General features: G+C 34.8%; 1 protein-coding gene across 1 annotated transcript; it reads left to right on the top strand.

The window, feature by feature from the left end:
• Positions 1-826: 826 nt before the first annotated feature.
• Positions 827-26,149, top strand: LOC149799242 (carbohydrate sulfotransferase 15-like). Its single transcript, XM_089957047.1, has 8 exons — positions 827-1,182; positions 2,261-2,666; positions 18,481-18,522; positions 19,352-19,468; positions 20,070-20,226; positions 22,067-22,229; positions 24,111-24,258; positions 25,883-26,149. The coding sequence occupies exons 1-8, from the start codon at positions 961-963 to the stop codon at positions 26,059-26,061; spliced, it is 1,434 nt and encodes a 477-aa protein (XP_089813173.1). The 5' UTR covers positions 827-960; the 3' UTR covers positions 26,062-26,149.

The following is a 26,149-nucleotide window of genomic DNA, read 5'->3' as shown; positions in this document are numbered from 1 at the left end:
ATAAGCATCACATGAACCAGTATGATATGTTATATGTTGTCATATAAAAATTATTAAACTGCACACACTATATATGACAAGTGAACCAGGTATGTGATAGAATATAATAGGTCCCCCAAGAGGACCCCGCACGTTAACTTACGAGCGCCTAAATTAATTATGATTTGTCCCGAACTACACCCATACAGCTACTATCAGGTACAGTAGATCCTGAATTCTTACGCTGCTGTATATACTATTTATGATTTAACAAAAGTCCCGTTCTTTCTCAAATATTTTCATATAGACTTAAACTGTTTTGCGAATGCCTGAAGACTACAAGGCACCACTTTCATTTATTTGGTATAATTAACACTTAATTGCCTATTATTTTGAATTTGTGTTATTTTGTTTCCTTTCTTTTTAAAGAAAACTTTTCAGATTGGTTTGAAGTGATAATTCTTCCCTGCCAAATATAACTGTCAACCGCATGAAGTAAGATTACAGTTTTAGTTAAGATAAAATGTTATCGTCCTAGTTTTTTATCTTCAAAGGCAGTTGTAGTTTGCTTTTTGTTACAGATAATCTTTGAGGTTAAAGAACATGTAAAAGCAGGCTGGAGAAAATTGACACCGATTCGACCGAGTAGTGTCAGATCAACGTGATTAGAAATAATGATCAGATAGTTCAATAGCGGAGAGGTGTACTCCAAACTTTACCTTCTCAATATGGGGTAACCGGTTGACTGGTTTTCGTTATAATAACTGTATGTCACGAGTTCAGCCTATATAACCAACGCAGCAAGCGTTATAACCTCCTGAGAAGGATAGTAACCAAACACGTGTTCTCAGTTCTTCTTTCTCTTCATTAGTTGTACATATCTTCAAAAATGAGGTGAAAGATCGAAATTTATTATTTCATTTACTCTCTCTCTCTCTCTTACTGTCGAACAATCAAAGCTGTAAATTCGGTACAAACGGCATGAGTAAACGCAGGATTGGATTTTGCATTCGCTCTTTCCGATACAGCCGACAATTATACTATAGAGTCACGTGGATTATCTTTGTGGTTCTGTGTATTCTATGGCTAGTCAATCTATGGATTTCCTCTACGCTCCCGTACCCAGAATTCTTAGCCATCAGAAGGGCAAGCAGATCTATGCATTCTGATACGAGAAAATCTCTACAGAATTTGATGGCACAGGTATGTGCTGTTTCTGTGAAAGTCTCACTTAATGTGTTTGATTAGTTGGCTGCTACATACATACATACATACATACATACATGCATGCATGCATGCATGCATACATACATACACATACATACATACATAATACATATACATACATAAACACATCACACACACACACACACACACACACACACACTATATATATATATATATATATATATATATATATATATATATATATATATATATATATATATATATGAGTTCTTGGTTGAAGATGAATTACTTCTTGATAATTCACATTCATAATATTTTCAATCAGATTTACGTGTGTTTAATGTTGGTTGTCGATTTAATCATTGTTACAAACATTAATATTCATACGAAAATTATAATACATATCGTTGTTCTTGTTAATTTAGTAATAATAATGTGTACTTTATGAATAAACGCGATTATGGTATCTGAACGTAGACAATATTTGTAAAGGGTATTTGTTTTGCAAACATTATGTTGTCGGTCTTTTTAACAGTAAAAGTCTTTTTGGATAAAGAATTTGAACTAACGTACATAAGTGCACATAATGCTGTCATTGCAACCTAAAATACCCCAAAACATGTAATGTTCCAAACATAATTGCTCCTCCGTTTTGCAGTGACGAAATTTATTTACGCATACGACTTTTGTGAAAGTAATTGAAGCAAAGGAAACAATAAAGTAAATGCACACTAACTGAAGCAAATATAAAATTAATACAAGTACATACTAATTTAAAGAATGAAGCACTATAGCAAATACTCAAGTATTCTGTTAGTATTAGCTTGATGAATGTAAATAAACTAAATAGGTAATTGTTCGGAAGCCGAGCTATGTTCTGATTTATCATGTATACCTAGAAAGTACGTTACAAATATTAATATATAAACTATAACGCAAATTTTTAAAGTTTATCATGCATACATTGAAAATACTGTTAAAAATAAAGTAACATCTGACATTAAAATTGAAATATTTTGGAATAACTCCTAGGCTTAAAAACAGGAACAAACAAAAAACAAGAAAAAACAGCAAAAACAAATTTGTTTTTCAGCCCAAATTTGATTTCTTGCCAAATTATAAAAACCCATGTTTTATAAGAAAAGAGGCAACAAGGGGTGAAACCACTAATGCCACCGATGGAAACTGGAAAGGACTATACAATGATTCAATACACATCACCAGATATAACACCAGTCTTCGACCAAATCGGGGAATAAAACTGTCAAGAGAAAAGGACTATCAGATACCGGTTGGGATAAAGACACAGCAAAACGAATATTCAGTAATCAACAAAGTAAAAGACTCTGGCGGACATTTATATTGTCTTCCATATTTTATAATCGCTGGATTTCCAAAATGCGGGACAACAGATCTCTGGCACAGAATGATACAGCATCCGGATATTGTAGTGCATCGAACAGAAAAGGAGCCGATGTTTTTTGACAACAGAAGATTTTGTAAGTAGTTTTAGCTACGGCAAGAGATAATAACTTAAAGGCACTGGATAATACGCGATGCAGGTGGATTTATCTTAAAGTATTGTGTTAGATTAATTAATGAAGTTTTAGGATTTTTTAAGAGCAATGCATGATAATGCGATTGATTGCACGAAGGCTTCTTATATAACAACTTATTTGTTACGGTATTCAGCTACTTAGATCTGCTAAACTATTTCGCTATTTCAATCTGCTACATTATCCAGCTACTTCGATCTGCAATATTATCCAACTAATTGGATCTGCTACACTATTTCACTATTTCAATCTGCTACATTAGATAGCTACTTAGATCTGCTACGTTATTCTGTTCTTCGATCTGCAAAATTATCGAGTTACTTCGTTCATTATACAGTATATTCTGAGCTCGATTTATTCAGTTATTGTCATTAAACCTGTTCCCCCCCCCCCATTGTCGACATTCAAAAATACTAATACTAGCAATACTAGGGTTTTTATCTTTACTTTTAATCGTCTTTTATTCTCTCACTATAAAAGACCATCGAGAATATTGCTGTCTAATAATGTCTGTTATCTGTTGTCTATTAACGTGACACATGTCAAAGATTGGCAAAGGATTTAAATTAATTGATTAAGAAACCATGCAGAATAGCAAATCGTATGTTACGCGCACGAAATAATTACTCTGATTAATTACTATTAAATCGTCTATATTAACTGCAATTGAAGTAAATGAAGAATATATTATATCTTTAAATTACGACACCCCCCCCCCCCCAGCAAAATGTGGTAGGGTATAGCAAATCGTAATAAAACAATACACATTTGGCTCTTGCAACAGGTAATATAAAGATACAGTGCACACTCTAGTTGGAATAATTGCATTGAGAAAAATAAAAGGATTAAAGATAAAACTTAATATTTTTCGGTGTTATAGAAATATCAGGTAAAAATCATTTCATGTACTGAAAGCAAAGTCTGCTGAAGAGAAACTATTACGGGTCTTTTCAATTAAATTATCATAGAATAACGTTCACGAAACTGATTGATATAAATATGCGCAAATACATTGTTGTTATCAGATTATATCCAAAAGTCTTTTCCTAATATCAATATTGTTTTTGGTTATTTTAACCTATTTTTTAATACACACTACTTTCTATTTATGTTATAAACTAAGTCACATTCTAGTTTCTCTTCAAAGGTTTGAAGATTGCAGGTCACACAATTGACAAGGTATTGTATAAGTTCCGAATAATGAAATACCCTTTTATATTTATATCAGCATTTATTAGCTTGTTCAGGGAGGTAATATTTTAGTAAGAGATCCCTCCTCCCCAAAATAATTTATCTTTGATATTGATAAAGTGTCCATAGCAGAAGAAGATATTAAGGTTTGGAATACAGCTGAATATTTCTGCTCATATTACTTTTAACATTAAATAGCGTGCAAGAATGGGGAAAGCTTACCACACGGAAATTTTTTATTTTATTTTATTAATGAATGACTTAGATTTATTATGACATAAATATTTCGTGTCATGTTAAGGCTATTACAAAACGCAACAAGAAAAGAGTGAAGACAAAAAGCTTTGTAAAATTTAACAAATATTTTATTTCCCTAAAAAACGAGGTAGAAATGAGAAAAGGTACTTACCGTTCTACGAATCAAATCCAAAAATAATTCAACAATAATCCAAGCATTAAAAAATAGAAGTCCTAGTAATAAAATGTCCTAGTGGAATTCAAACTGGAAGGTGATGACGTATGCTGTGGTCAGCGTCGTACTGAAGTGTCAACAGTTCTTTGTTGAATCACAACAAGAAAAAACATTCAAGTGATTGAATTCTTTGTACATTTCGATAACTATCCTTGTCCAAGAACTAATTTAGAGAACATGTATTTCTTGGGAAAAATAATCTCTGATAATCCAAATAATTTGAAGAAAAATTAAACATTCAGCTCAAACGGATCATAAAAAACACCATCATGTGTCAATGGTTTAAAGCCTGACTGCCCACATTTTCTATAGAAAACAGTTATATACTAATTTTTAAAACGCACTACCGATTCCCGTATGAAGGTCACATGATCACCCTTCAGGAACAATATATCAGATTTATACATGCCAAACAATATATCAGATTTATACATGCCAAACATCACTTACTTCCAGTATGGCATAGATTTCGCTTTATGAATGCTACACTAAAAAAAAAATACAAAAAGAAAAAAGTTGTTTACTTCAGCTCTTATTGATTCTGACTCAAGGCCAGGAACTATGTCATCATTAAGTACAACGTTTCTATTACTAGTGTTTTCGAAAAACAGTCAGATCAAATTTAATTAAATTTCTGGAAAATAAACTTCTGGAAAATGTTAAATCCAGTAATTAAAATTACATTGCAATAGCATGTAATGGAAAAAATTAAAAACTTACAAACAAACAATTAAATTAAATATAAATTAAATCAAATATACATACCATTAGTAAAACACCAACATTTATTTCAGCATTTGTAATTACATGCAAAATTGTTAAATCTAGTACGGCAAGATTTTTCTTTCGTCATCAGAAGTTCTATATTGTGTGGTTTCGAGTCTCAGGCTCTGCTAACGTGGGTACGTGATAAAGCTTGCCAGTAGTTTCTCGTTGGTCGGTGGTTCTTCCCGGGGTTTTCCCCGGGTTCTTCCTCCACCACTATAGCCTAAATTGTGCTGAAAATGGCGTTAAACCCTACAGCAAGAACAACAACAAGTTCTATATATCATACAACAATGGCAATGTAAGGAATGACGAGATAAACAACGAGGTTTGGCTTTGGATATTGATAACTAAGAAACTATTGGAGGGTTCTTAATGAAAGAACATTAAGCAAGTTACAGTCCAGTATAATAATGCGATTCATGTGCCATGTAGTCTTAATATAGAGTGAGTCTTGCATGTGATACATGCATCTTGTATTCATAATACAGAGTGAATCATGCGTTATTCATATACCACGTGATCATAATGCAGAGTGAATCATGCATGCTATTCATGGACCATTGACAAGGTTCCCCGGTATTGAGGGGGATTACCGCCATAATTATATGCATGTATTTTCTAATTTTCCTTGATGATCCATTGTAAATGGCTGCTTTCAAGTGCTACTTCCATAATTCTATCAATATATATTGTATTCTTCATTGTCGCAGATTATACGTGGCAGTTTGCAAGTGCTACGTTCCTTCTGCATTATTGTAAATGGCTGCTTGCAAGTGCTACATTCATAATTCTAGTCATGAATTTTCTATTCTTCATTGATGCAAGCTGTAAATGGCTGCTTGAAAGTGCCTAGATCTTCTTTCCTTCTGCGTCCTTGTATCTTGCAATTTGCCATCTACTGAATTGATTCTTTAGTTTGTCGTATGGCAAATGATGTCAGTTATTACAAGTTTTAACATTCCATTTCTAAACTTGCTTAGTCACAGGTTTCACAAATTGCACCATCAAGCAAGTTCTAAGTTGGAATCAAGGAAGTTAGCATAAAATAATGCCTCGTTATGACAACAGATGGCGCCGTGACACGTGAATTTCTTACAATACAACTACTCCCTGACCCTAACAACAAGATGTTATACCACTTTACGGCATGTTTTACGTCTTATTTAAAACATCATTCGAATTAAATTACAGCAGCTGATATCTCCGAGTATTAACATTCGGAAGAGAGGTGTCCCGCATGTCACACAAAATAAATGAAATGTATCAAATTATATACAATTAGATGTATTTACACAACGTTATATTTCCGCTAACCCTTCCCACCCCATTTTATTTTAACACTTTGTTTAATTACTGCTGCCGCACGGTGGGAGAATAGGGAGCCTCTTGCAAGTAGGAGTTAAGGCCCTAATTTGTTTATATATTCTCATTCACAATGTTATCAGTTTAGAGCATATTTATTATTTTAGAGTGCAGTGCGAATTCTGCCTTTTGTAGCAATAAAGACCTCATAAGGTTTGAACAAATTGCAGATAATTGCACCTCGATGCCATACTTTCATTTCTTTATTCAAGAGAGAGAGAGAGAGAGAGAGAGAGAGAGAGAGAGTGCATTATAGAGATGAGGATTTTGTTTATTCTCTCAACCATATGTAATTAAATTTGACTGTTAATATGCAGTTTACAGTGGCAATTTAATTATATATATATATATATATATATATATATATATATATATATATATATATATATATATATATATATATATATATATATATATATATATATATATATATATATAAAATAATGAGGACTTTGTATAGCGCCTAATCTTTAGAAGCTCTAAGCGCTTTACAACATTAGACAACACCTATAAGATAAGAAACATAATAATATTATTACAAAAACAAACACCATGAAATTAAAAAAAAAAAAAAAAAAAAAACATGCTGAGAATCTTTCAGGTAGGAAACATTATTAGGTCTTTAAGTTTGTTCTTGCAGTCGAAATAAGTGAGTTTTGAGAGCCCTCTTGAATGTGATCACTGTGTCTTTGTGTCTAAGTTCAGTAGGCAATTCATTCCACGTTGCTGGGCCCTGGTATGCAAAAGAACGCTGTCCATATGACTTTGTTTTCATAGTGGGAATAATGAGTATACGATTGTCAGAAGATGAGCGTAAGTATCTTGCTGGTGTGTACATATGGGTGAGGTCAGATAGGTATGTTGGACTAGAATCCGACAGTGAAATGTAGCACAGAGAACAAATTTTGTGTTTGATTCTGGATCGAATGGATAGCCAGTGTAGGGTACAGAGCAGCGGGGAAGTGTGCTCTGATCGTGGTACTCTAAGTATGATCCGAGCAGCTGTGTTTGAAGTTTCTGGAGTAGATACTGAGATGAACCAGACATAATTGAACGACTGAGTGTACAGAATGAACAGAACAGGTCCAAGAACAGACCCCTGTGGAACACCACAACATAGATCAACTGGGCTGGAGTGTATTCCATTTGCAGAATTTTGAATTTAGATGAGATACAAGCTGGGATAGAACAACCTTTTCTAAGATTTTTTAAATGAATGGGAGATTAGAAACTGGGCGGTAGTTCTTTAAATCGTTATGGTCTAGTGTTGGTTTCTTCAGCAGAGGCTTTACAATGGCAGTTTTGAAAAATGATGGGAATTCCCCAGATGAGAGAAAGGTATTAATAACGTCAGTTAGTGAAGTCAATACTGGATCTAGGCACTCAAGCAGCAGTGATGTTGGAATTGGATCAAGTTCACATGACTTTGGTGCACTCTTCATCAGGATTGTACGTATGAAATCCATAGAGACCAGTTCAAATGCTGTTAATGGTTGCAGCTCAAATTCTGTATTCCAAATGTATGGTGACGACGAGTCAAATGAAATTTTGGTGTCTAGCTTATCTCTAATGGTTTGTACTTTGTCACGGAAGAAATTTGGAAACATGTCCGGAAGGTCGACTGGAGAGAAGGTAGTTGGAAGTGGTGTTGATTTGTTCCTTGACATTAGCTTGTTAGTAATCTCGAAGAGCTCTTTGCAGCTGGAACTTTCCATGATCTTAGTGTAGTGGGTTGATTTCGCTGCATGGACTATATTTGTGACATTCTTCTTAGCGACTTCATAGATTTGTTTATGAATAGTGAGTCTGGTGGAAAGCCAAAGCCTCTCAGCTTTACGGCAGTCTCTTTTAGCCGTGCGAAGCTGGTCCATAACACTGCTATACCATCGAGAACACTTTTGAATTGACACCCTGCACTTGGTAGCTGGGGCATGTTTGTCAAGTAATGAACGCAGACAGTTATCGAGTTGTTCTGCGGGAGGAGGTAAGCAAGTTGTTAGGTTTGCTTGGATGTCGTGCATTAGTTTGGTTCTGTTTATCATACGGAGGTTTCTCTTCGTAGCAGATAAAGGTGGAGGGTTAGGGACTGATACGTCAAGATGGCATATAATGCAGAGGTGATCTGATGCAAGGTCATGGGATACCAGGGAGGACCGTAGAATGTTATCATCAGGTCTATGAAGAATCCAGTCTAAAATGTGACCATGTTTATGGGTGGGTTGGTGAACTGACTGCTTTGAGGTTGAAAACATTAATACAATCTATGAGTTTTGATGTATTTGAGTTTCTGGGACAGTCAAAGTGAAAGCTGAAATCTCTAAGAATAATCAGGTTGCCACCTATCGAATTTCCGTACTCCAGGAGATTCGGAAACTGTTCCAAAAAGAGAGAGTCAGCCAGCTTGTTTGTTCTACTAGGAGGAGGGCGGTATAGGCAGAAAACATGGACTGACCTTTGCACCAGTGTGAGTGTGGCTTGGATTAGTTCAAACGATGTGTGGTCGAAATTGAATGTTTTGGTATAGTTAAGATGTTTTATCATAGAGTTCTTTGTGATGACAGCAATTCCACCTCCACGAGAATTACGGGGGAACGACTTCATGGAGTAGCCAGTGGGTGTTAGATCCGCACACTTGGGCTCATCGCCTGATGTTTTTAGCCATGTTTTTGTCACGAAAAATATGTCAACATTTTGGTCGTTGTTGTTGTTGTTGCTGTTGTTGTAGGGTTTAACTCCATTTTTCAGCACACGATAGGCTATACATGGCGGCCAGTATTAATGGTGGAGGAAGAACCCGGGAAAAACCCCGGAAAGAACCACCGACCCAGGAGAAGTTACTGGCAAGCTTTCTCACATACCCACATTGACTGAATCTGAGTCTCGAACCGGCGCAGACAGAGGTGAGATGGCAGTGATCCTTAACGGAGAGCTCTTTAGACCACTCGGCCACTCGGGACCCCTTTTGGTCGTTGATAAAATTAACTAATTCTGTGCGCTTTTCCGGCGGTCCTACTGACTGGGCATTGAATAATGCAATGCGCAGAGGTATTTCTTGGATAGGTGACACAAACGTTGGCGAATTAAATGGGATTTGAATTAGGTTATCTAAATTAACGGTCGAAATTTTTTTTAATGGTTGTGCCGAAATAAGGGAGATAACTGGAATTCTTCTTCCTGTTCTACGCCGGCCAGCTTTGAAACAACGTTTCTTTTTTCGCTTCTGTTTACATTTAGGTAATGATGAATGTAGTCCCAGTTCGTTTAGTCTCGAGCACAATGTAGTGTGGGGAGCCAAGAAGTGAACATTTAAAGCAATTAATGAGGATCCATCGTAGCATAAACGGGTTGACTGGCGAGTATCACGTGATGGCGGTTTGTTCAAAAACAGTGGAAGCAAGACAGCTGAGAAAAAGTCTAATTATTCTCGTTTCCAAAACAAAGAGATGAAGAAACACATACGAATTTAACAGCCAATACATAATGAACACAATAACGAAGATGAAAACAGGCAACAAGCACAAATATCATGAAAACGGCACTAAAAAACGGAACAGCTGCTTCAAGCCGGTTAAGCGATAGCGGCCATCTTGTTTCAATCAAATAATAATAATAATAATAATAATAATAATAATGAGGACTTTGTTTAGCGCCTAATCTTTAGAAGCTCTAAGCGCTTTACAACATTAGACAACACCTATAAAATAAAAAGCATATAATAATGTTATTACAAAAACAAACACAATAAAATTAGAAAAACATTAAAAAATAAAAAAACATGTTGAGAATATTTCAGGTAGGAAACATTATTAGGTCTTTAAGTTTATTCTTGCAGTCAAAATAAGTGAGTTTTGAGAGCCTTCTTGAATGTGATCACTGTGTCTTTGTGTCTAAGTTCAGTAGGCAATTCATTCCACGTTGTTGGGCCCTGGTATGCAAAAGAACGCTGTCCATATGACTTTGCTTTCATAGTGGGAATAATGAGTACATACGATTGTCAGAAGAGGAGTGTAATTACCTTGCTGGTGTGTACACATGGGTGAAGTCGGATAGGTATGTTGGACTAGAGTCCGATAGTGAAACGTAGCACAGAGAACAAATTTTGTGTTTGATTCTGGATCGAATGGATAGCCAGTGTAGGGTACAGAGCAGCGGGGAAGTGTGCTCTGATCGTGGTACACTAAGTATGATCCGAGCAGCTGTGTTTTGAACTTTTTGAAGTTTCTGGAGTAGATATTGAGATGAACCAGACATAATTGGGTTACGATAGTCCAGTCTTGAAAGAACTAATGAACACACAAGTGTTTTAGTGGCATCAACTGAAAGATATTTGCGAACTGAGCTGATGCGTCTCAGCTCAAGATATGCAGCCTTGCATATGTTCATGACATGTAGGTGCAATGTGAGAGTACTGTCCAGAGTAACACCTAGGTTTCGTACTGATTGTGTGAATTTAATGTAGGCGTTGCTGACATTTATTGTTTGAGGTAAAGGATCTGAATGAGAAAGTCTTTGTGTTGTGATCAGAATGGCCTCAGTTTTATCATCATTTATCTGCAGCTTGTTACAAGTCATCCATGATTTCACATCAGAAATGCACCTCTCTACACCTTGGATGATAGCATCAACTTCAGTTGGGTGGCTAGATTTGTATATTTGGGTGTCATCGGCGTACAATTGGTGAGACACTGGATGATGATCTATGACGCTTGAGAGCGACTGAGTGTACAGAATGAAGAGAACAGGTCCAAGAACAGACCCCGTGGAGCACCACAACATAGATCAACTGGGCTGGAGTGTATTCCATTTGCAGATACAATTTGTGTCCTGTTGACCAAGTCGGATTTGAACCACAGTAAGGCTGTATCATGAATGCCAAATACATGCTGGCGACGGTGAAGTAATATAGCATGGTCGATTGTGTCAAATGCTGCAGACAAATCAAGGAGGGTGAGGACTGTAATCTTTCCGCTATCCAACGTAGATCCCGAATCACTTTTATTTGCTGAAAATTAAAAGTGATGTATATAAGTACCATAGATCTTGTCACACTTGTCAAATGGTTGGAAATCCCAATCAGAAGATATCTAAGGCACATCTGCAACCTATTCCTGCAGTTGACCACCTGACAAGCCATTTAACAGAAAAATGGTTCTTTACCTAAAGCCAAGTCAAGCAACCAATACTTGTTGACCATAATACGTGCGTTCTCAAGATTTCCATTGTCTATTTCTTTGAATAATATTAAAGCAAAAACTGTTCAAAAAGTTTAGGCAATGATTTTAACAATTGTTTGCCTCCCCAAATCTGTCCAGCAAAGTTTATGTTTGATTATTTTCAACAACTTACGCATGAATTAGGCATCCAACAGTTTAATTTCTATCTGTCACCCTGAACGTAATGGGGCTAGCTCAAGACTGTCAGAAAACACTCTCACCTACCCAGGATACATGTATACCATTATATTGAATCAGACATTAAAAAAACAGTGATCAGTAAAATACTGCATTATATAATTATCGAGTAAGATCAGGAGAGTTTTTTTTCCCATATTGGTATTTATCACCAAATGAACGACCCCATGACTACCCTAAAACAACAAAAGACTGTCCCAAAACACCCTCAACTACCCATGATACATGTAGGCATTTAAATAGAATAAAACCATATAAAAAGACAGTGATCTGTAAAATTCTACCCTGTATAGTTATCGAATAAGATCAGTATTCTTTTGTTGATACTTGCTGAAGACTGTCCCAAAACATACTCATCAACTAAGGATACATGTATACAATTACAATGACATAATGAAATATGAAGTTTTGGTGCATTCTCTCTCTCTTTCTTTCTCTCTCTCTCTTTCTTTGAACATAGCTCACTAAACTACTTACATATTGTAAAAAGCAGCTAAATTAACAAGTCAAAATCATGCGTCACTACATTCATATTTCAAAAATTCTTTAAAGCTTTTTTTAAAAAAAATCTTTAATGTGACAAAGAGCAGCTGAATAATTAGAACCCAGGGGTGCTATATTTATATTTTTAAAATTCCTGAACCAAATTATTAATTTTAATTGGTTTGCTAATGGCAAGAATTACAATGTATAAAAGTAAAATCTCATGTAACATCTTTTGTCTCGTTATTTCCACCTTTAGAGACAAAAGTTTTAAAGGATGCAAACCAGTTTTAAAGATGTTTTTTTTTTTTTTTATATTTATAATAGATACATTAAAATGTTGAGGTTCTGTACATTACCAATGCAAATTAAGTATTGGAAAACAATTGTACACAAAATCTAATCTTTCTAATCGCATGTAAACATTTTTATCATGATACGGTCATGATTTTCCACAGTTTGATTATTTCGGTTTTTGCGGCAAAATATGTTCCAAAATAAAGATCGTGATAAGAATAATAACACCTGTAAGGAATGCTTAATTGTTTTAATGTCATTTTACCTATTAACATTGTTGTATGTGCTGTTGATGTTGCTCTGAAATATTTTATTTTGCGGGAGCTTATTTACAAGAGTATCACAGGGAAAGATTGACGTCCGTGGGATGCGTCAAAATGGGTGACGTACAATACAATCCTTACAACCAGGATTCGTCTAATGAAAGCTCGTTAAGAAGAGTACCGGGGAATATATCATTGTCATTTTTTATCCTTACTAAAATAACTAATGTTTCCAAAGTAATGAGAGATATCACTAAGAAGTAGATTTCTTAAACGGCGAAGGTAAATCTTAAGTGCGTCAAAACTGGGGTTGAAAAAGATGGACCATCTTGCTGTAATGTATGCGTTTTTGTTTTCGTAGGGTGCTATAAATCACTTAGATTCTAGAGAAAGCATATGGTTTTTAGAGATGATTAAAACTTTGTTGCTAACATACACCTTCAAAAAAGGGACCGAAAGAGTTATTGACACAAAATGAATGATGTAAAGCTCCGTGGGGAGCAATCATTATTTCTTGTAAAGGAAAAACTTAAGAAATTTAGAGCGCTGTCTGTTGTCATAATGCCATGCTATGCTCTAGTATGCCATTATAAGAAAAGATGGTGGCACGAGTTGGACAACAAAGACGATACTAATGAAACATAGTATTTACACTGTTGCAAGGCCAAATCTATATGAAAAAAGTAGTTCGAATGATGTAATTGTAAAGTTTAGAAACAGAATATAAAAAACTTGTAATAACTGACATAGCGTTTGTCATACGACAAACTACATAATCAATTCAGTAGTTGACAAATCGCAAGATACAATGACGCAGAAGGAAAGTAGATCGAAAAACTTGCAAGCAACCATTTACAGCTTGGATCAATGAAAAATAAAATATTCATGACGAGAATTATGAATGTAGCACTTGCAAGCAGTCATTTACAATAAGGCAGAAAGAAGGTAGTACTTGCAAACTGCCACGTAGAATTTGCATCAATGAAAATACAATACACGTTGATAGAATTCTGACAGTAGCACTTGCAAGCAGCCAATTACAATAATGCATCAAGGAAGATTGGGAAATACACGCAAATAATCATGGCGGTAATCCCCCTCAATACCCCGGTGGACTGCAGGCTCTGCACGTTGCTGAGGATGACGCTGTTAAAATGGCTGAGCGCGCACTCCACACGATAATAATATTAATGTACCATGTATTCATACATAATACAGACTGAGTCATGTATGCGATATTCGAGGATAAAAGGCTTCCATATCCATGCAAAGGTTTGCAACATATCGACTCTTGATAAATGCAGGCGATCTAGGACATTACAGACCCGCGAAACGCACGGTCACTGTGGATGTGTTTATATACTGGTCTTCGGGGCCCCGAGTGGCCGAGTGGTCTAAAGCGCTCACCGTTACGGTTCACTGCCATCTCACCTCTGTCTGCGTGGGTTCGAGTCTCGGATTCGACCTAGGTGGGTATGTGAGAAAGTTTGCCAGTAGCTTGTCGTGGGTCGGTGGTTCTTTCCGTGGTTTTACCAGTTTCTTCCTCCAACAGTAATACTTGCCGCCATGTATAGCCTATCTTGTGCTGAAAAATGGCGTTAAACCCCACAACAACAACAACATATACTGGTCTTCTTCCTAGCAAGTCATTAAGTAGCAATTTGTGGCCCTCTAACAATTGTAAATATGTCAAGCAGTACAAACATGGACATCATTTATCCTATGACCAAGTGCCCTATGACCAAGTGTCCTATGACCAAGTGCCCTATGACCAATTTACGGGACATTAGTCATATATTACGTGTTGGGTGAGAACGGTTTCTCCATAACAGGGAAAAGTTGACAGAGGGTAGGATGTAAAATTCTATCGAAAAATACTTATACATGTTTATTTTTTTTTACAAAGGCAAGTCAAATACACCGAAAACTGATGAAATGTTTATAAAAGAAGTAATTTTCGAGAAACTTTCCAATGATTAGCCGGGTCTCATGAAAACAAACATCATGCCGTGCGTTACAAAATACATGGGTTAGAGCGTACGCATCGGAAGCGAGAAGTCGTGGGTTCAAACCCCGGCCGTGTCATACGAAAGACTTACACAAATGGGACTAACAGCTGCCTCGCTAGGCGCTCAGCATTAAGAGGTTAGTGTTAGGACTGGTCGGCCTGGTGTCAGGATAACTTGACTAGGTGGGACATCATACTACATTTCTGCGGCATGATGCCTCAGTGCTAGACATCACTATAAACTGCCACACTGCAGACATCGTCGCGATATGACTTCAAAATAGCTAAAGCTATGTTAAAAATCATAATCCCACACACACACACACACTATATGTGACGCAGGGACTATAACCATTTGGTCATTGTCATCTGCGTGTTATATTCTTTTACATGTACACTCTTTATTGCATTGGTGTGTCTCCAGATTTGTAGAATCTATTGCCACAACATATTTTTTTTAAAGTTCTATATATTGCATAAAAATGACAATGTAAGAAATGACGAGAAAAACAACGAGGTTTGGGTGTGAATATTGATAACTAAGAAAATAGTATAGTGATGATGAAATAACATAAAGTAGGTTACAGTTTAATACAATAATGCTATTCATGTGTCATATATTCATCATACAGTAGAAGTCATGCATGCGATTCATTAATCATGTATTCATATTATAGTGTGGCATACATGCGATTCATGTACCTGTATTTATAATACAGGGTGTGTCATGTATGCAGTTCATTTACCAATGTATTCATAATACAGAGTCATGTATACGATATTCGGGGATAATAGCCCACCATATCCATGCAAAGTTTGTAACTGTATATTATATATCGGATCTTGTTTCCAAAAAGGTCTTCTAGTACCTTACGGACCCGCGAAACTCGCATGCACTATATGTCTTCCTAGCATGTCAGTATGTAGCGATTTTCAGACCGGATTTGATGTAGGGGTTTACAATCAGCATCGATCGATCGATCGAGAGATTTATTACTTCCAAAATGTAGGTCGTCTCTTACTCTTGGAAAATAAAATTAGTTGTGCATAAAATTCAAAAATGTTCACCTCAAGACGGATGACATGGATCATACTTATTACGATGTAGATCAGTATCAGATCAAGCTGCATACGATCCACACACGTCACAGTTGACATCAGCACGAAATATCTACATCGCGTTCTACTGCAAATAAATGGCGTTTGAACGAAAATTGACCCGTTCTCTATTCCATTGTAATATATTACATCTGCATTTCTTAAAGAAAAGAATATTCACGCATTATCATGGATAATAAAGGTTTTATTTAGATAACAATAACATTTTAGAATAATTAAAGAAAGATTATACTTGTAATTGTCACCTTAACCTATAAGACATATTCCTGAACCTGCAAATCAAGAACGCTAACAAATGTAAATATGTCAAGCGATGCAAAAACGAGCGTCAAATTCCCATGACCAAGTGCCCCGTGACCTGTATCCGGTTCAATATACAGAGATTACGCGATGAGAAAGAACGGTTTCCCTAAAATAAAATACAAAGTTTATACAACACAGAAAGTAACATATATATATATATATATATATATATATATATATATATATATATATATATATATATATATATATATATATATGAATTTTTTAAAAATTAAACAAACAACAAATAACAAGAAAGCGTTTACAAAACGAATTAATAGCGAGAAAATTCAGAATTACAAGCCGGGTGTCAAAATTATACTCCATGTCGTACGTTATAAAATATATGAGACGCAGGGGTTATAACCACTTTGCCACTGGTATCTGCATGGTATGCTTCTGTAACATCAACAAAAGAATTGTATGCAAGTCAGGTACATACGTGGTCGGAAGGCCTTTATAGTGCTTTGAGATCAGCTACGTCCATTGCGAAACCTCGTTTGCAACGTTCACTCATGGAAAACCCACGAAGTATGAATGTGAAATGCATGCTATTTCTGACTATTTTAAATGTTGACACGAATCCGTTACGAAGGTATCAAGGAAATGTATGAAGAGAAGAAACAATTGTCTCTCATCCTAGTGCTTATCACCTGGAATAAAGTATCTTTTCATTTTCTTCCAAGAAATACTTACAGTATTACAAATTAAATCCGAAATAGTTATGAAATATACTATCTCAGATTCAAAAGAATAGATAATTCAATTTTGAGTAATTTTAACAGTCCTGAATTTTCTGGTTACTAATGATGCAATCCAGAATGTCTTCGGATGAATTCACAATTATTCCAAATAATGTGTGAATCCAGCGCAAATGAACATTTAGTAATTTCAATCAATGACTTAAATAAATAATTACTCTAAAATTATATCTGAACACAACTACAGCCTTATCATAGATTCACAAACACTGACACGAAACAGGAATGAATAATTTATTTGGTATTTATACACTACCACTTGGCCTATAGCGCAATAGCATTTTCTGAAAAACTAATGGAAAATTCCATTAACTCCTGAACTCACATTCTGATTGACATCTTGTTTACCATTATAATTATGACAAAGGTCATGTAGATATAAACTCCATTCAAAACCCTCGATTACCGACATGACAAAAGCCAAATATAAATACATAACATTTATATACTGCAAAAACGGCTTTTGCTAAGAGAAGTGTATGGACTGAGCGCCTCATCTTTGCTTAGGTCCATAGTGTTTCTATGGTGACTAGTCGGTCCTCGACACAGTGTGTGTGTGTGTGTGTGTGTGAGAGAGAGAGAGAGAGAGAGAGAGAGAGAGAGAGAGAGAGTTGGATTTTTAACGTAGCTTTCACAATTTTACAGTAATATCGCTGCGATGTCGGCAGTGTGTCAGTTTATAGTGATGTCTAGCACTGGGGGAATCATGCCGCAGACATTTAGCATGATGTCCCCAATCACGTTATTTTGAAAAGCCGGGTCTCAGAATTAAACACCGGGCCGACCACTCTCAACACTAACTTCTTAATGCTGAGCGCCAAGCATTGCAGCTGTTAGTAACATTTTTTCAAAGTCTTTGGTATGATTCGGTCTGGGATCGAAGCCACGACCTCCCGCGTCCGAGGCGGACGCTCCATCCTCTAGGCCACATGAGCTGTCCTCGGAACAGTGCAATAGTATTTAATATTGTCAAAGGACACAAGAATGGAGACACGCATGAATACATATATAGTTCCTTTCTGCTGTGAAGAACTAATAACTTCTACTTTTTCTGCTACACTTGTTGCGATTTTAAAAAAAATCTAAACGCTTATTGCGAAGGCTTAATAAATATAGTGGTAATTAATAGAGAATGTATCATATTATAATGTTTATTGTGCATAGTGAGTTACATACAATACGCGATTTTCCTGCCAAGGCATTTATAATGATTTGTAAACACTTCGTTGGTGCAAGTTCCGCTAAATTTGAATCAAAGGTTAATGTATTTACTCCTTTTTTGCCTCAAATGATCAAGAAAATATTGTCTAATTTTGCAGATAATGACACGCCGACAATTAGACCACCGGTAACCCGAACAGGTAAATATTTACATACACACACAGACAGTGAGAGAAAACAAAACTGTGAATCTTAGAAACTTATTTCGCGGTAGTATTGTTAAATTAGAGGGGCATACATATTGATTGGATGTATATGAAAAGTTGATTAAATTATGTATGGTCTTTTAACAGTGACTAAGACTAAATAACACGTATATAATGCAGTTATATAGTTCATGTTCATCTTCAGTTTATCTTTCTACGGTTTTCTTGACTGTCTTTGGTTCCTGTATGTTAAAATAATTTCAAAAATATCACAGGGTAATAGTCAAGTAGGAATAATATTTCCTGCATTTTTCCTTTTTGAGGAAAGTCAGTTTAAATTAGATATCACAGTGGAGTCATTTTGTGTATATAAATTCAGAATAGAAGATTTGCAAAGAAATTATTTAGTAGTGACCACTGCTCCTTTAAACTAAATAATCGTCAAAATTACGTCTCTGGATCGAACAGAAAACCTTGAATAAAGCAGTCTCTTGATCTCTTGCAGTTATGTACGGTGTGTACATCGAATTGAAAACGTCAACGAAATGACCTGAGGAATGTAATCTTTCAATTAAGCAGAGACTGTATTATCTTCATTTTTACTTGTGTGTAATAGTTCTAACAGGCAATGCAATGGGTGCCGTTTACCCGCGGGCCCGGGTTCAATCCTCCTTAGAGTTCGAATGAAAAGATTTTCTAACCTTTATGTTAATGGCATTTGTTCGTTGGAGAGAGAGAAAGAGAGAGAGAGAGAGAGAGAGAGAGAGATGATTGATAGATCTAATTTGGTCCTGTTTTAAATTCGATACTTTGTATGCAACAGAGAAAGATGGAACTTGGTTATTGGAGACATACCTGGAATATTTCACAGAGGCAACACACTATATCGAAGATCACTTTGAAGAAAGAAATGGTCACCCTTACCATGGGAAAATCACAGGTTAGCAGTTGCTTCAGATTTTCTTCAAATTCAGATTACACAATTGTTAGACTCTGTCTTATTTGCTTTAGTTTAGTTTGTCTTACGTCGTTTTATGTAAAGGATTTGAACGCATAGTTGAGTTTGCTTGTAACCTTCAGTCAATTTACAAATATTTTCTGGTGCGTTCGGGCGTTTCATTCAAGCGTCATATTGTGGTGGTTGTATTATAAGAACGGTAGAGACTCTTAATTTAACACAGTTCAAATGGAAGAATGTGCTCATAAGAGGTTATATGTTTGGAGAAATTCTGAAAACTGTCTATTTAGTTATAAATCAAACATCCTCTGATTACGACAACGTTTATGTTGCTGTGTTTACAAACTTATATACGCTCCTGACGATGGATATAGTGTCATTTTGTTGCTATTCAGTTTGTTTCATGTAGTGCCAGAAAAAAAGTATGCATGCATAGGGTTTAAAATACTTTAATCCAGTTCTGGTTATACATTACCAAAAATATAATACGTATTTTATTGATCTAAGGTGAAGGTACCGGCAATACTTAAGCACTAGCCTGGCTAAACATTTAAAAAAATAACACGTCTTTTATTGCTTGGAGGTGAAGGCTCTGTCAATACCATGCCGATAAATGACGAATGGTTCCAATTGCCTGAAAACGCAAACCTCATGGAACCTAAGTATACGAACGCCGATCATGTACACCACTTGGTACCCCACATCAAAATTATCGTCATGATTCGAGACCCTGTTGAAAGGTAATACAATAGATAGAAAATAATCCGGTACAAGGAAAACAATATAAAAGTGCACTTTTGTAAATTAAATAACAATTGTCAAATGAACTTGTGTCAAAACGAGAAGGCCAACTTTCCATGAAAAATGCAACATGTTTATTACATCTGTGTGTTTGTGTTTCATTTGTAAAACGTCTGTCAATTGTTAGTCCCTCTTCAGTTATCTGAATGAAAACTCACTTTTGTGGACATAGATTGTCTAATGGAATATTTCGCTTGAAACAGAAAAAGCAAAAGGAAAAAGAAAACGAAAAGAATTATAAATAGGGCTTAGTGCAGTGTTGTACCAGTAATATCATTATCTACAACTTTATTTCTCAAAATATTACCACACATTTAAACATTTTTCTACCGCTAATGTTATGTTTCACACAAACTTATGTGCATTAAGGAATCCTTAAAGCTGAAAATATCGCATTACAAAAGAATACGAGATATTACTATATTATACAAGAAATGTGAAAATCCGTAATGAAAGATAGCCTGCTTGCAAAATGTTCTTATCCGTTTTTAACTTTCAATGAAAACTCCATTTTTTCCATTGAATTTATCCAACTCGCAATTTTTTTGAAGTATTTTTTTATGTTCCGTCAGCTGGAGATATCCATATGTTTAAACGATGAATATGAAATACATCGTCTTTGTGTACCTGTATGGTACCACTGAGGTCTTTTTTTCCAACTCACATCACGTCATTATGACTCAGTCTAATTTGAAATTTAGATTTATTGTCAATTAAAAAAATTAAAACTATGAATGTGTTAGGTCTATGAATTGCTATTGAATTTGATGTAACATTTTCATCCGTATTTCTTTATTTGCTGATATGTATTTTTATTTGAACCTTTTTCTTTTCCGAAGGAATAGAATAACTCATACTGCTTGCTAACCTTTCTGAAAGGGTTTCGTGAGAGTTAGTACGAGTAGCTTACCAACGGACGTGGACGCCCTGACCAACCTATATAGTTTGTGAATGTGATACTCATATTTGTCTTATCTCACCTCATATAGTTTACTCTTCGTACTGTCGTGGGCGTTTGCATCATTGTCTATTGTGTTCTATTTTGGCAACAACTTCCTTCTGTTAACTTATAACCTATGCGCCTCTTTCAGATGATGATGCTGTCTAGATCACTCTTCTTTAGCATACTCACTATTGTTAGGTTGATTTCTATCACGTGATGAAGAATTTCAGATTTAACCTGGTCATTCATCATCGGAATGAGAATTTTGTATTCGCGGGAAACGGAACACACATATTTTATGCATTAACTGTTCGGTCAAAATGTTGGACTCGAAGTGTTTCTTAACTCGTGCGATCTCTTCATTTATACATGTCATCTAGATATTCTAGGTATTGTACGTATTGTATGTACGCAGTAATCGAACATTATTTTATGCAATAATAAGATTAAAATTATTACAAGGCATTCTTTCAGGGTCAATTTTGTGGTAATTGTCACATCTCTCAAAGCCAGTACATATACAGATACGAAGTAGACAGCGAACGCTCGTCAAGTACAGTTGTAATACATCGCCATAACACAAGCCCTTGCACACAAAATGATCACGTTTCGTGTTTAGTTACTTGAATGTAAGTATTCATTTCTAAGTTTCACCTAGTCAGGAAGACAAACTTTATTTTGTAAAGATGTTTCTCTTTACTTGTTTAATATACCTCACAACTCAGGTTGACAGTAATTAGAATGCGCCCCTTGTGTTTTTTTTTCTTCTATTTTCTTATTTTGATAATGTACTTTTCTCATTCTGATACTGTACTTTTCTCATTTTAATATTGCAGACTACTTTCAGGGCATCTATACTTCAGCGAACAGTTTAACTACAACACAAATGCAGAGTTATTTCACAACGTAACTGTAGATGCTGTGAACAAATTTAAAGACTGCTTGAAATATAACACTGAACGAGGATGTGCATATAACAAGTCAATCACAACAATAAAGGTAATAATATATATATATATATATATATATATATATATATATATATATATATATATATATATATATATATATATATATAAAGAGAGAGAGGAGATAATACCATTTACATGAGGGTTCTATATAAAGTATAACACATACCTATATAATACCAATTACATGAGAGTTCTATATAAAGTATAACACATACATGTATAATACCAATCAGTGGCGTCGCTAGGGGGGTGCGGAGGGTGCGGACCGCACCGGGTGACACCATCTCAGAGGGGTGACACCAAAATGAAAAATTGCAAATTTTACAGAGCACACTCTGCTCGGTCTAGTCGGATTTCATAAGCGGATAACCGATCATAGTTATATACATGACTAGCAGGCACAAGGTGCCACCATGCAGTCTGCAGAGCGTCTGGTGCTTATTTGAATGAGATTCAGAGCTGGTCGGAGCAACATTTGGAGTTATTTTAAGAAGAAGAAATCCATGGTGGAAGTCTGGAGGGGTGACACCATGAGTTTACCGCACTGGGTGACACCAACCCTAGCGACGCCGCTGATACCAATTACATGAGGGTTCTATATAAAGTATAACACATACCTATATAATACCAATTACATGAGAGTTCTATATAAAGTATAACACATACATGTATAATACCAATTACATAAGAGTTCTATATAAAGTATAACACATACCTATATAATACCAATTACATGAGAGTTCTATATAAAGTATAACACATACCTATATAATACCAATTACATAAGAGTTCTATATAAAGTATAACACAATTCCTATATAATACCAATTACATGAGAGTTCTATATAAAGTATAACACATACCTATATAATACCAATTACATGAGAGTTCTATATAAAGTATAACACATACATGTATAATACCAATTACATGAGAGTTCTATATAAAGTATAACACATACCTATATAATACCAATTACATGAGAGTTCTATATAAAGTATAACACATACATGTATAATACCAATTACATGAGAGTTCTATATAAAGTATAAGACATACCTAAATAATACCATTTACTTGAGGGTTCTATGTAAAATATAACACACACTGTATAATAACATTTATTTGAGGATTGTGTCTTAAATATAACCCACATTTGAATCCCAACAACTACTTGGAAGATTCTATGTCAAATATAACCTACGCTTGTGTAAAACCAGTTACTTGAGGATTCTGTCTAAAATATAACCCACACTTGTATACTACCAGTTATTTGAGGGCTTTATATACAATATAACCCATACTTGGAAAAATAGGAATTACTATATAAAATATAACTCAATCTTGTAGAATACTAATTACTTAAGGGTTCTATATAAAATGTAACCCATACTTGTGTATTACTAATTACTTGAGGGTTCTATATAAAATGTATCCCATACTTGTGTAATACTAATTACTTGAGGGTTCTATATAAAATGTAACCCATACTTGTGTAATACTAATTACTTGAGGGTTGTATATAAAATATAACCCATACTTGAATAATACCAGTTATTTGAAGGTTCTATATAAAATATAACACAAACTTGTATAATACTGTACTAATTACTTTTGGTTCTCGGGAGATTTAGGGAGATTTTTCGTTCTCACACAATTTATATCTCAAAAAATTATTATTATTATTATTATTATTATTATTATTATTATTACTAGCAATCATATATATTTTGTGTTTTTTCTAAAATAACATTTTTAAAATACTTTTCTCTTCAGTAAATGCCCCAAACGGGATAATTACAAGCATACTACACCTTATATGCTGATTAAGTAAAATAAAAGAACCATTGTTTTAGAGCATAATTGCTGACAATTATAGCTACTTACAGGTAAACTGTCTCTATTGCAGAATCGGATAAGAGTTGGACTGTACTCAGTTCATATTTCAGACTGGTTTCGAGTTTTCCCTCGAGAACAGTTTTTGTTTCTCAAAACAGAAGATTATGTAAAAGACGTTAGGACTACTCTGGTTACAGTCTTTGACTTTCTGCAACTTGGTAAGTTGAATGGATTTATTATTGCTTAAAGTCATTTCACATAAAATGTATTTTAACCGTTTAAATATTTTGTTTTCGTTTTGCATTCTGGATAATTATGATCTGAGATTTCAGGTTAGACTGCGAACTAATTAATGGTCACGGCTGTATGTCGCCCAAACTATGGTGTAATCTGTACAAGTCACAGTGACCAAGAAAACAAAATCAGAAATTTTTCAAGAATCAGCTGGTCTGCTAAAACGTCATTTTGCAGTATGCTCAAATAAAACTACCTTTGAGGATCGGTTAACAACTATAACAAAGAATGTTTTTGATCAATAAATGAAAACAAGATATTTGATAAAAAAATATTCCTCTCTGCTTTTTGAGGGACAAATTACAATTATGCACAGAAATTAAAATAGATAAAAGGCTGAAAAGGACAGTTGTCACAATATAAAGGATATACTCAGCTTACTGTTAAATATATCAGTGATTTATACATATATACAATATCTATATATACAAGAGAGAATGCAGAGATCTCTTAACACGTAATGATCCTTACACCCCACTCATCTTCATGAAGTGCTTGCTGGCTGATTTTCTTTCAATAACATCGATATCAGCGATGGAAGCCGTGCTAAATCGCAAATAGAATCGAAATATTAATGTCAAAGTGGGACTGATTTTCAGTTGAACTTCAGTTCTAAATCGGATAGTTTGTAAGAAACATGACGAAGTTTATAACGTGCAGTTGATTGTCTACATAACGGTTTAAAAGTGATTTGCGATATTTTCTAGCCAATAAAATTAAGTTCTTTAAATATTTATATGACTGTAGTGATATTTAGTTTTAACTTGTTATGACCATACACTTATGCTTCCACTTAAAGTTTTCGAATTTTTAACTATTTTATATTTGAACATACAGTCATAATTTGAAAGAGAAGAATAATTATTCGAGAATTCAAGGTAGCTGAATCTCAAATTGTCATTTCTTGACCAATTAGTACCGGAGAAACCCCAGAAGAGCGATCTCGATCTAAATAACATCAGAAAATGTTTACGACAGTTACCTTTAGTGGAGTAAAAGTTGGAACAACTAAGCCTTCTTATTCTTTGACTCGCTGAATGCTAATATAGTGATGACGTTATGCTAATCATTGATCCAATTTGTTCTTAGAATTTAATTTTCAATAAATATATGCATTCTAGTAAACCTTGCAATAGCTAACACAACCATCTTTAATTTTGTGCACACCAACACATTTTCGTCAATGGTATGTAAGAAAAGTGACAAGGACTGCTCCAACACCAATTGCATGTAATATATTTTTTCTCTCTCAAAATCCTGATGTTCAGCCTGACTTGAATGATTTATGTATACTGTATAATTCTTCAGTTATTTCGAATCAGCAAGATATAGATATGTCCTACAGTCCAGAGGATGTTTTGGTGCTACTGGACTTTCCCACAATCAAGTGGATATTTTTGGTGTTATAGATCTTCCTGAAATTCTTTACATCATTACTAGTTTTGAATGGTTATAACTGTCGTTTTGAAGATTAGCTTAATTACAAAAATCTTTTAATATTCTTTTTAAATATTCAAACATTTCTATTTACTTTATCTTCTTTGTCAGAATTTCCACCTTTGCGAGCTTCAAGTCGTATTCTCTCTAAAGAGAAGCTTAACCAAAGAACAAAGACATTTGAGATGTTACCGGCCACACGAAAACTGTTAGAGGACTTCTATCGACCACACAATGACAGGCTGTGGACAATACTTGGCGATAAAAAATTTCATTATACCTATCCATAAGTATTGGATCTATTCATTAATTTAAATTTATGAAACGAGTGTAATAATTACCATATTATACTAGTATGGGTAGAAGAGCAGAATTTAA

Source organism: Sinohyriopsis cumingii, chromosome 5, assembly GCF_028554795.1.
Source record: "Sinohyriopsis cumingii isolate HCF-2022 chromosome 5, ASM2855479v2, whole genome shotgun sequence".
Lineage (NCBI taxonomy): Eukaryota > Metazoa > Mollusca > Bivalvia > Unionida > Unionidae > Sinohyriopsis > Sinohyriopsis cumingii.
Note: the sequence above shows the minus strand (reverse complement) of the source record. Positions and strands in the feature narration are given on the sequence as shown.

Coding starts and splice junctions, on each gene's coding strand:
- LOC149799242 (XM_089957047.1), top strand. CDS start 961: ATGAGTAAACGCAGGATTGGATTTTGCATTCGCTCTTTCCGATACAGC. Junction 18,523..19,351: donor ACCACCGGTAACCCGAACAG/GTAAATATTTAC, acceptor TGTATGCAACAG/AGAAAGATGGAACTTGGTTA. Junction 19,469..20,069: donor TTACCATGGGAAAATCACAG/GTTAGCAGTTGC, acceptor TATTGCTTGGAG/GTGAAGGCTCTGTCAATACC.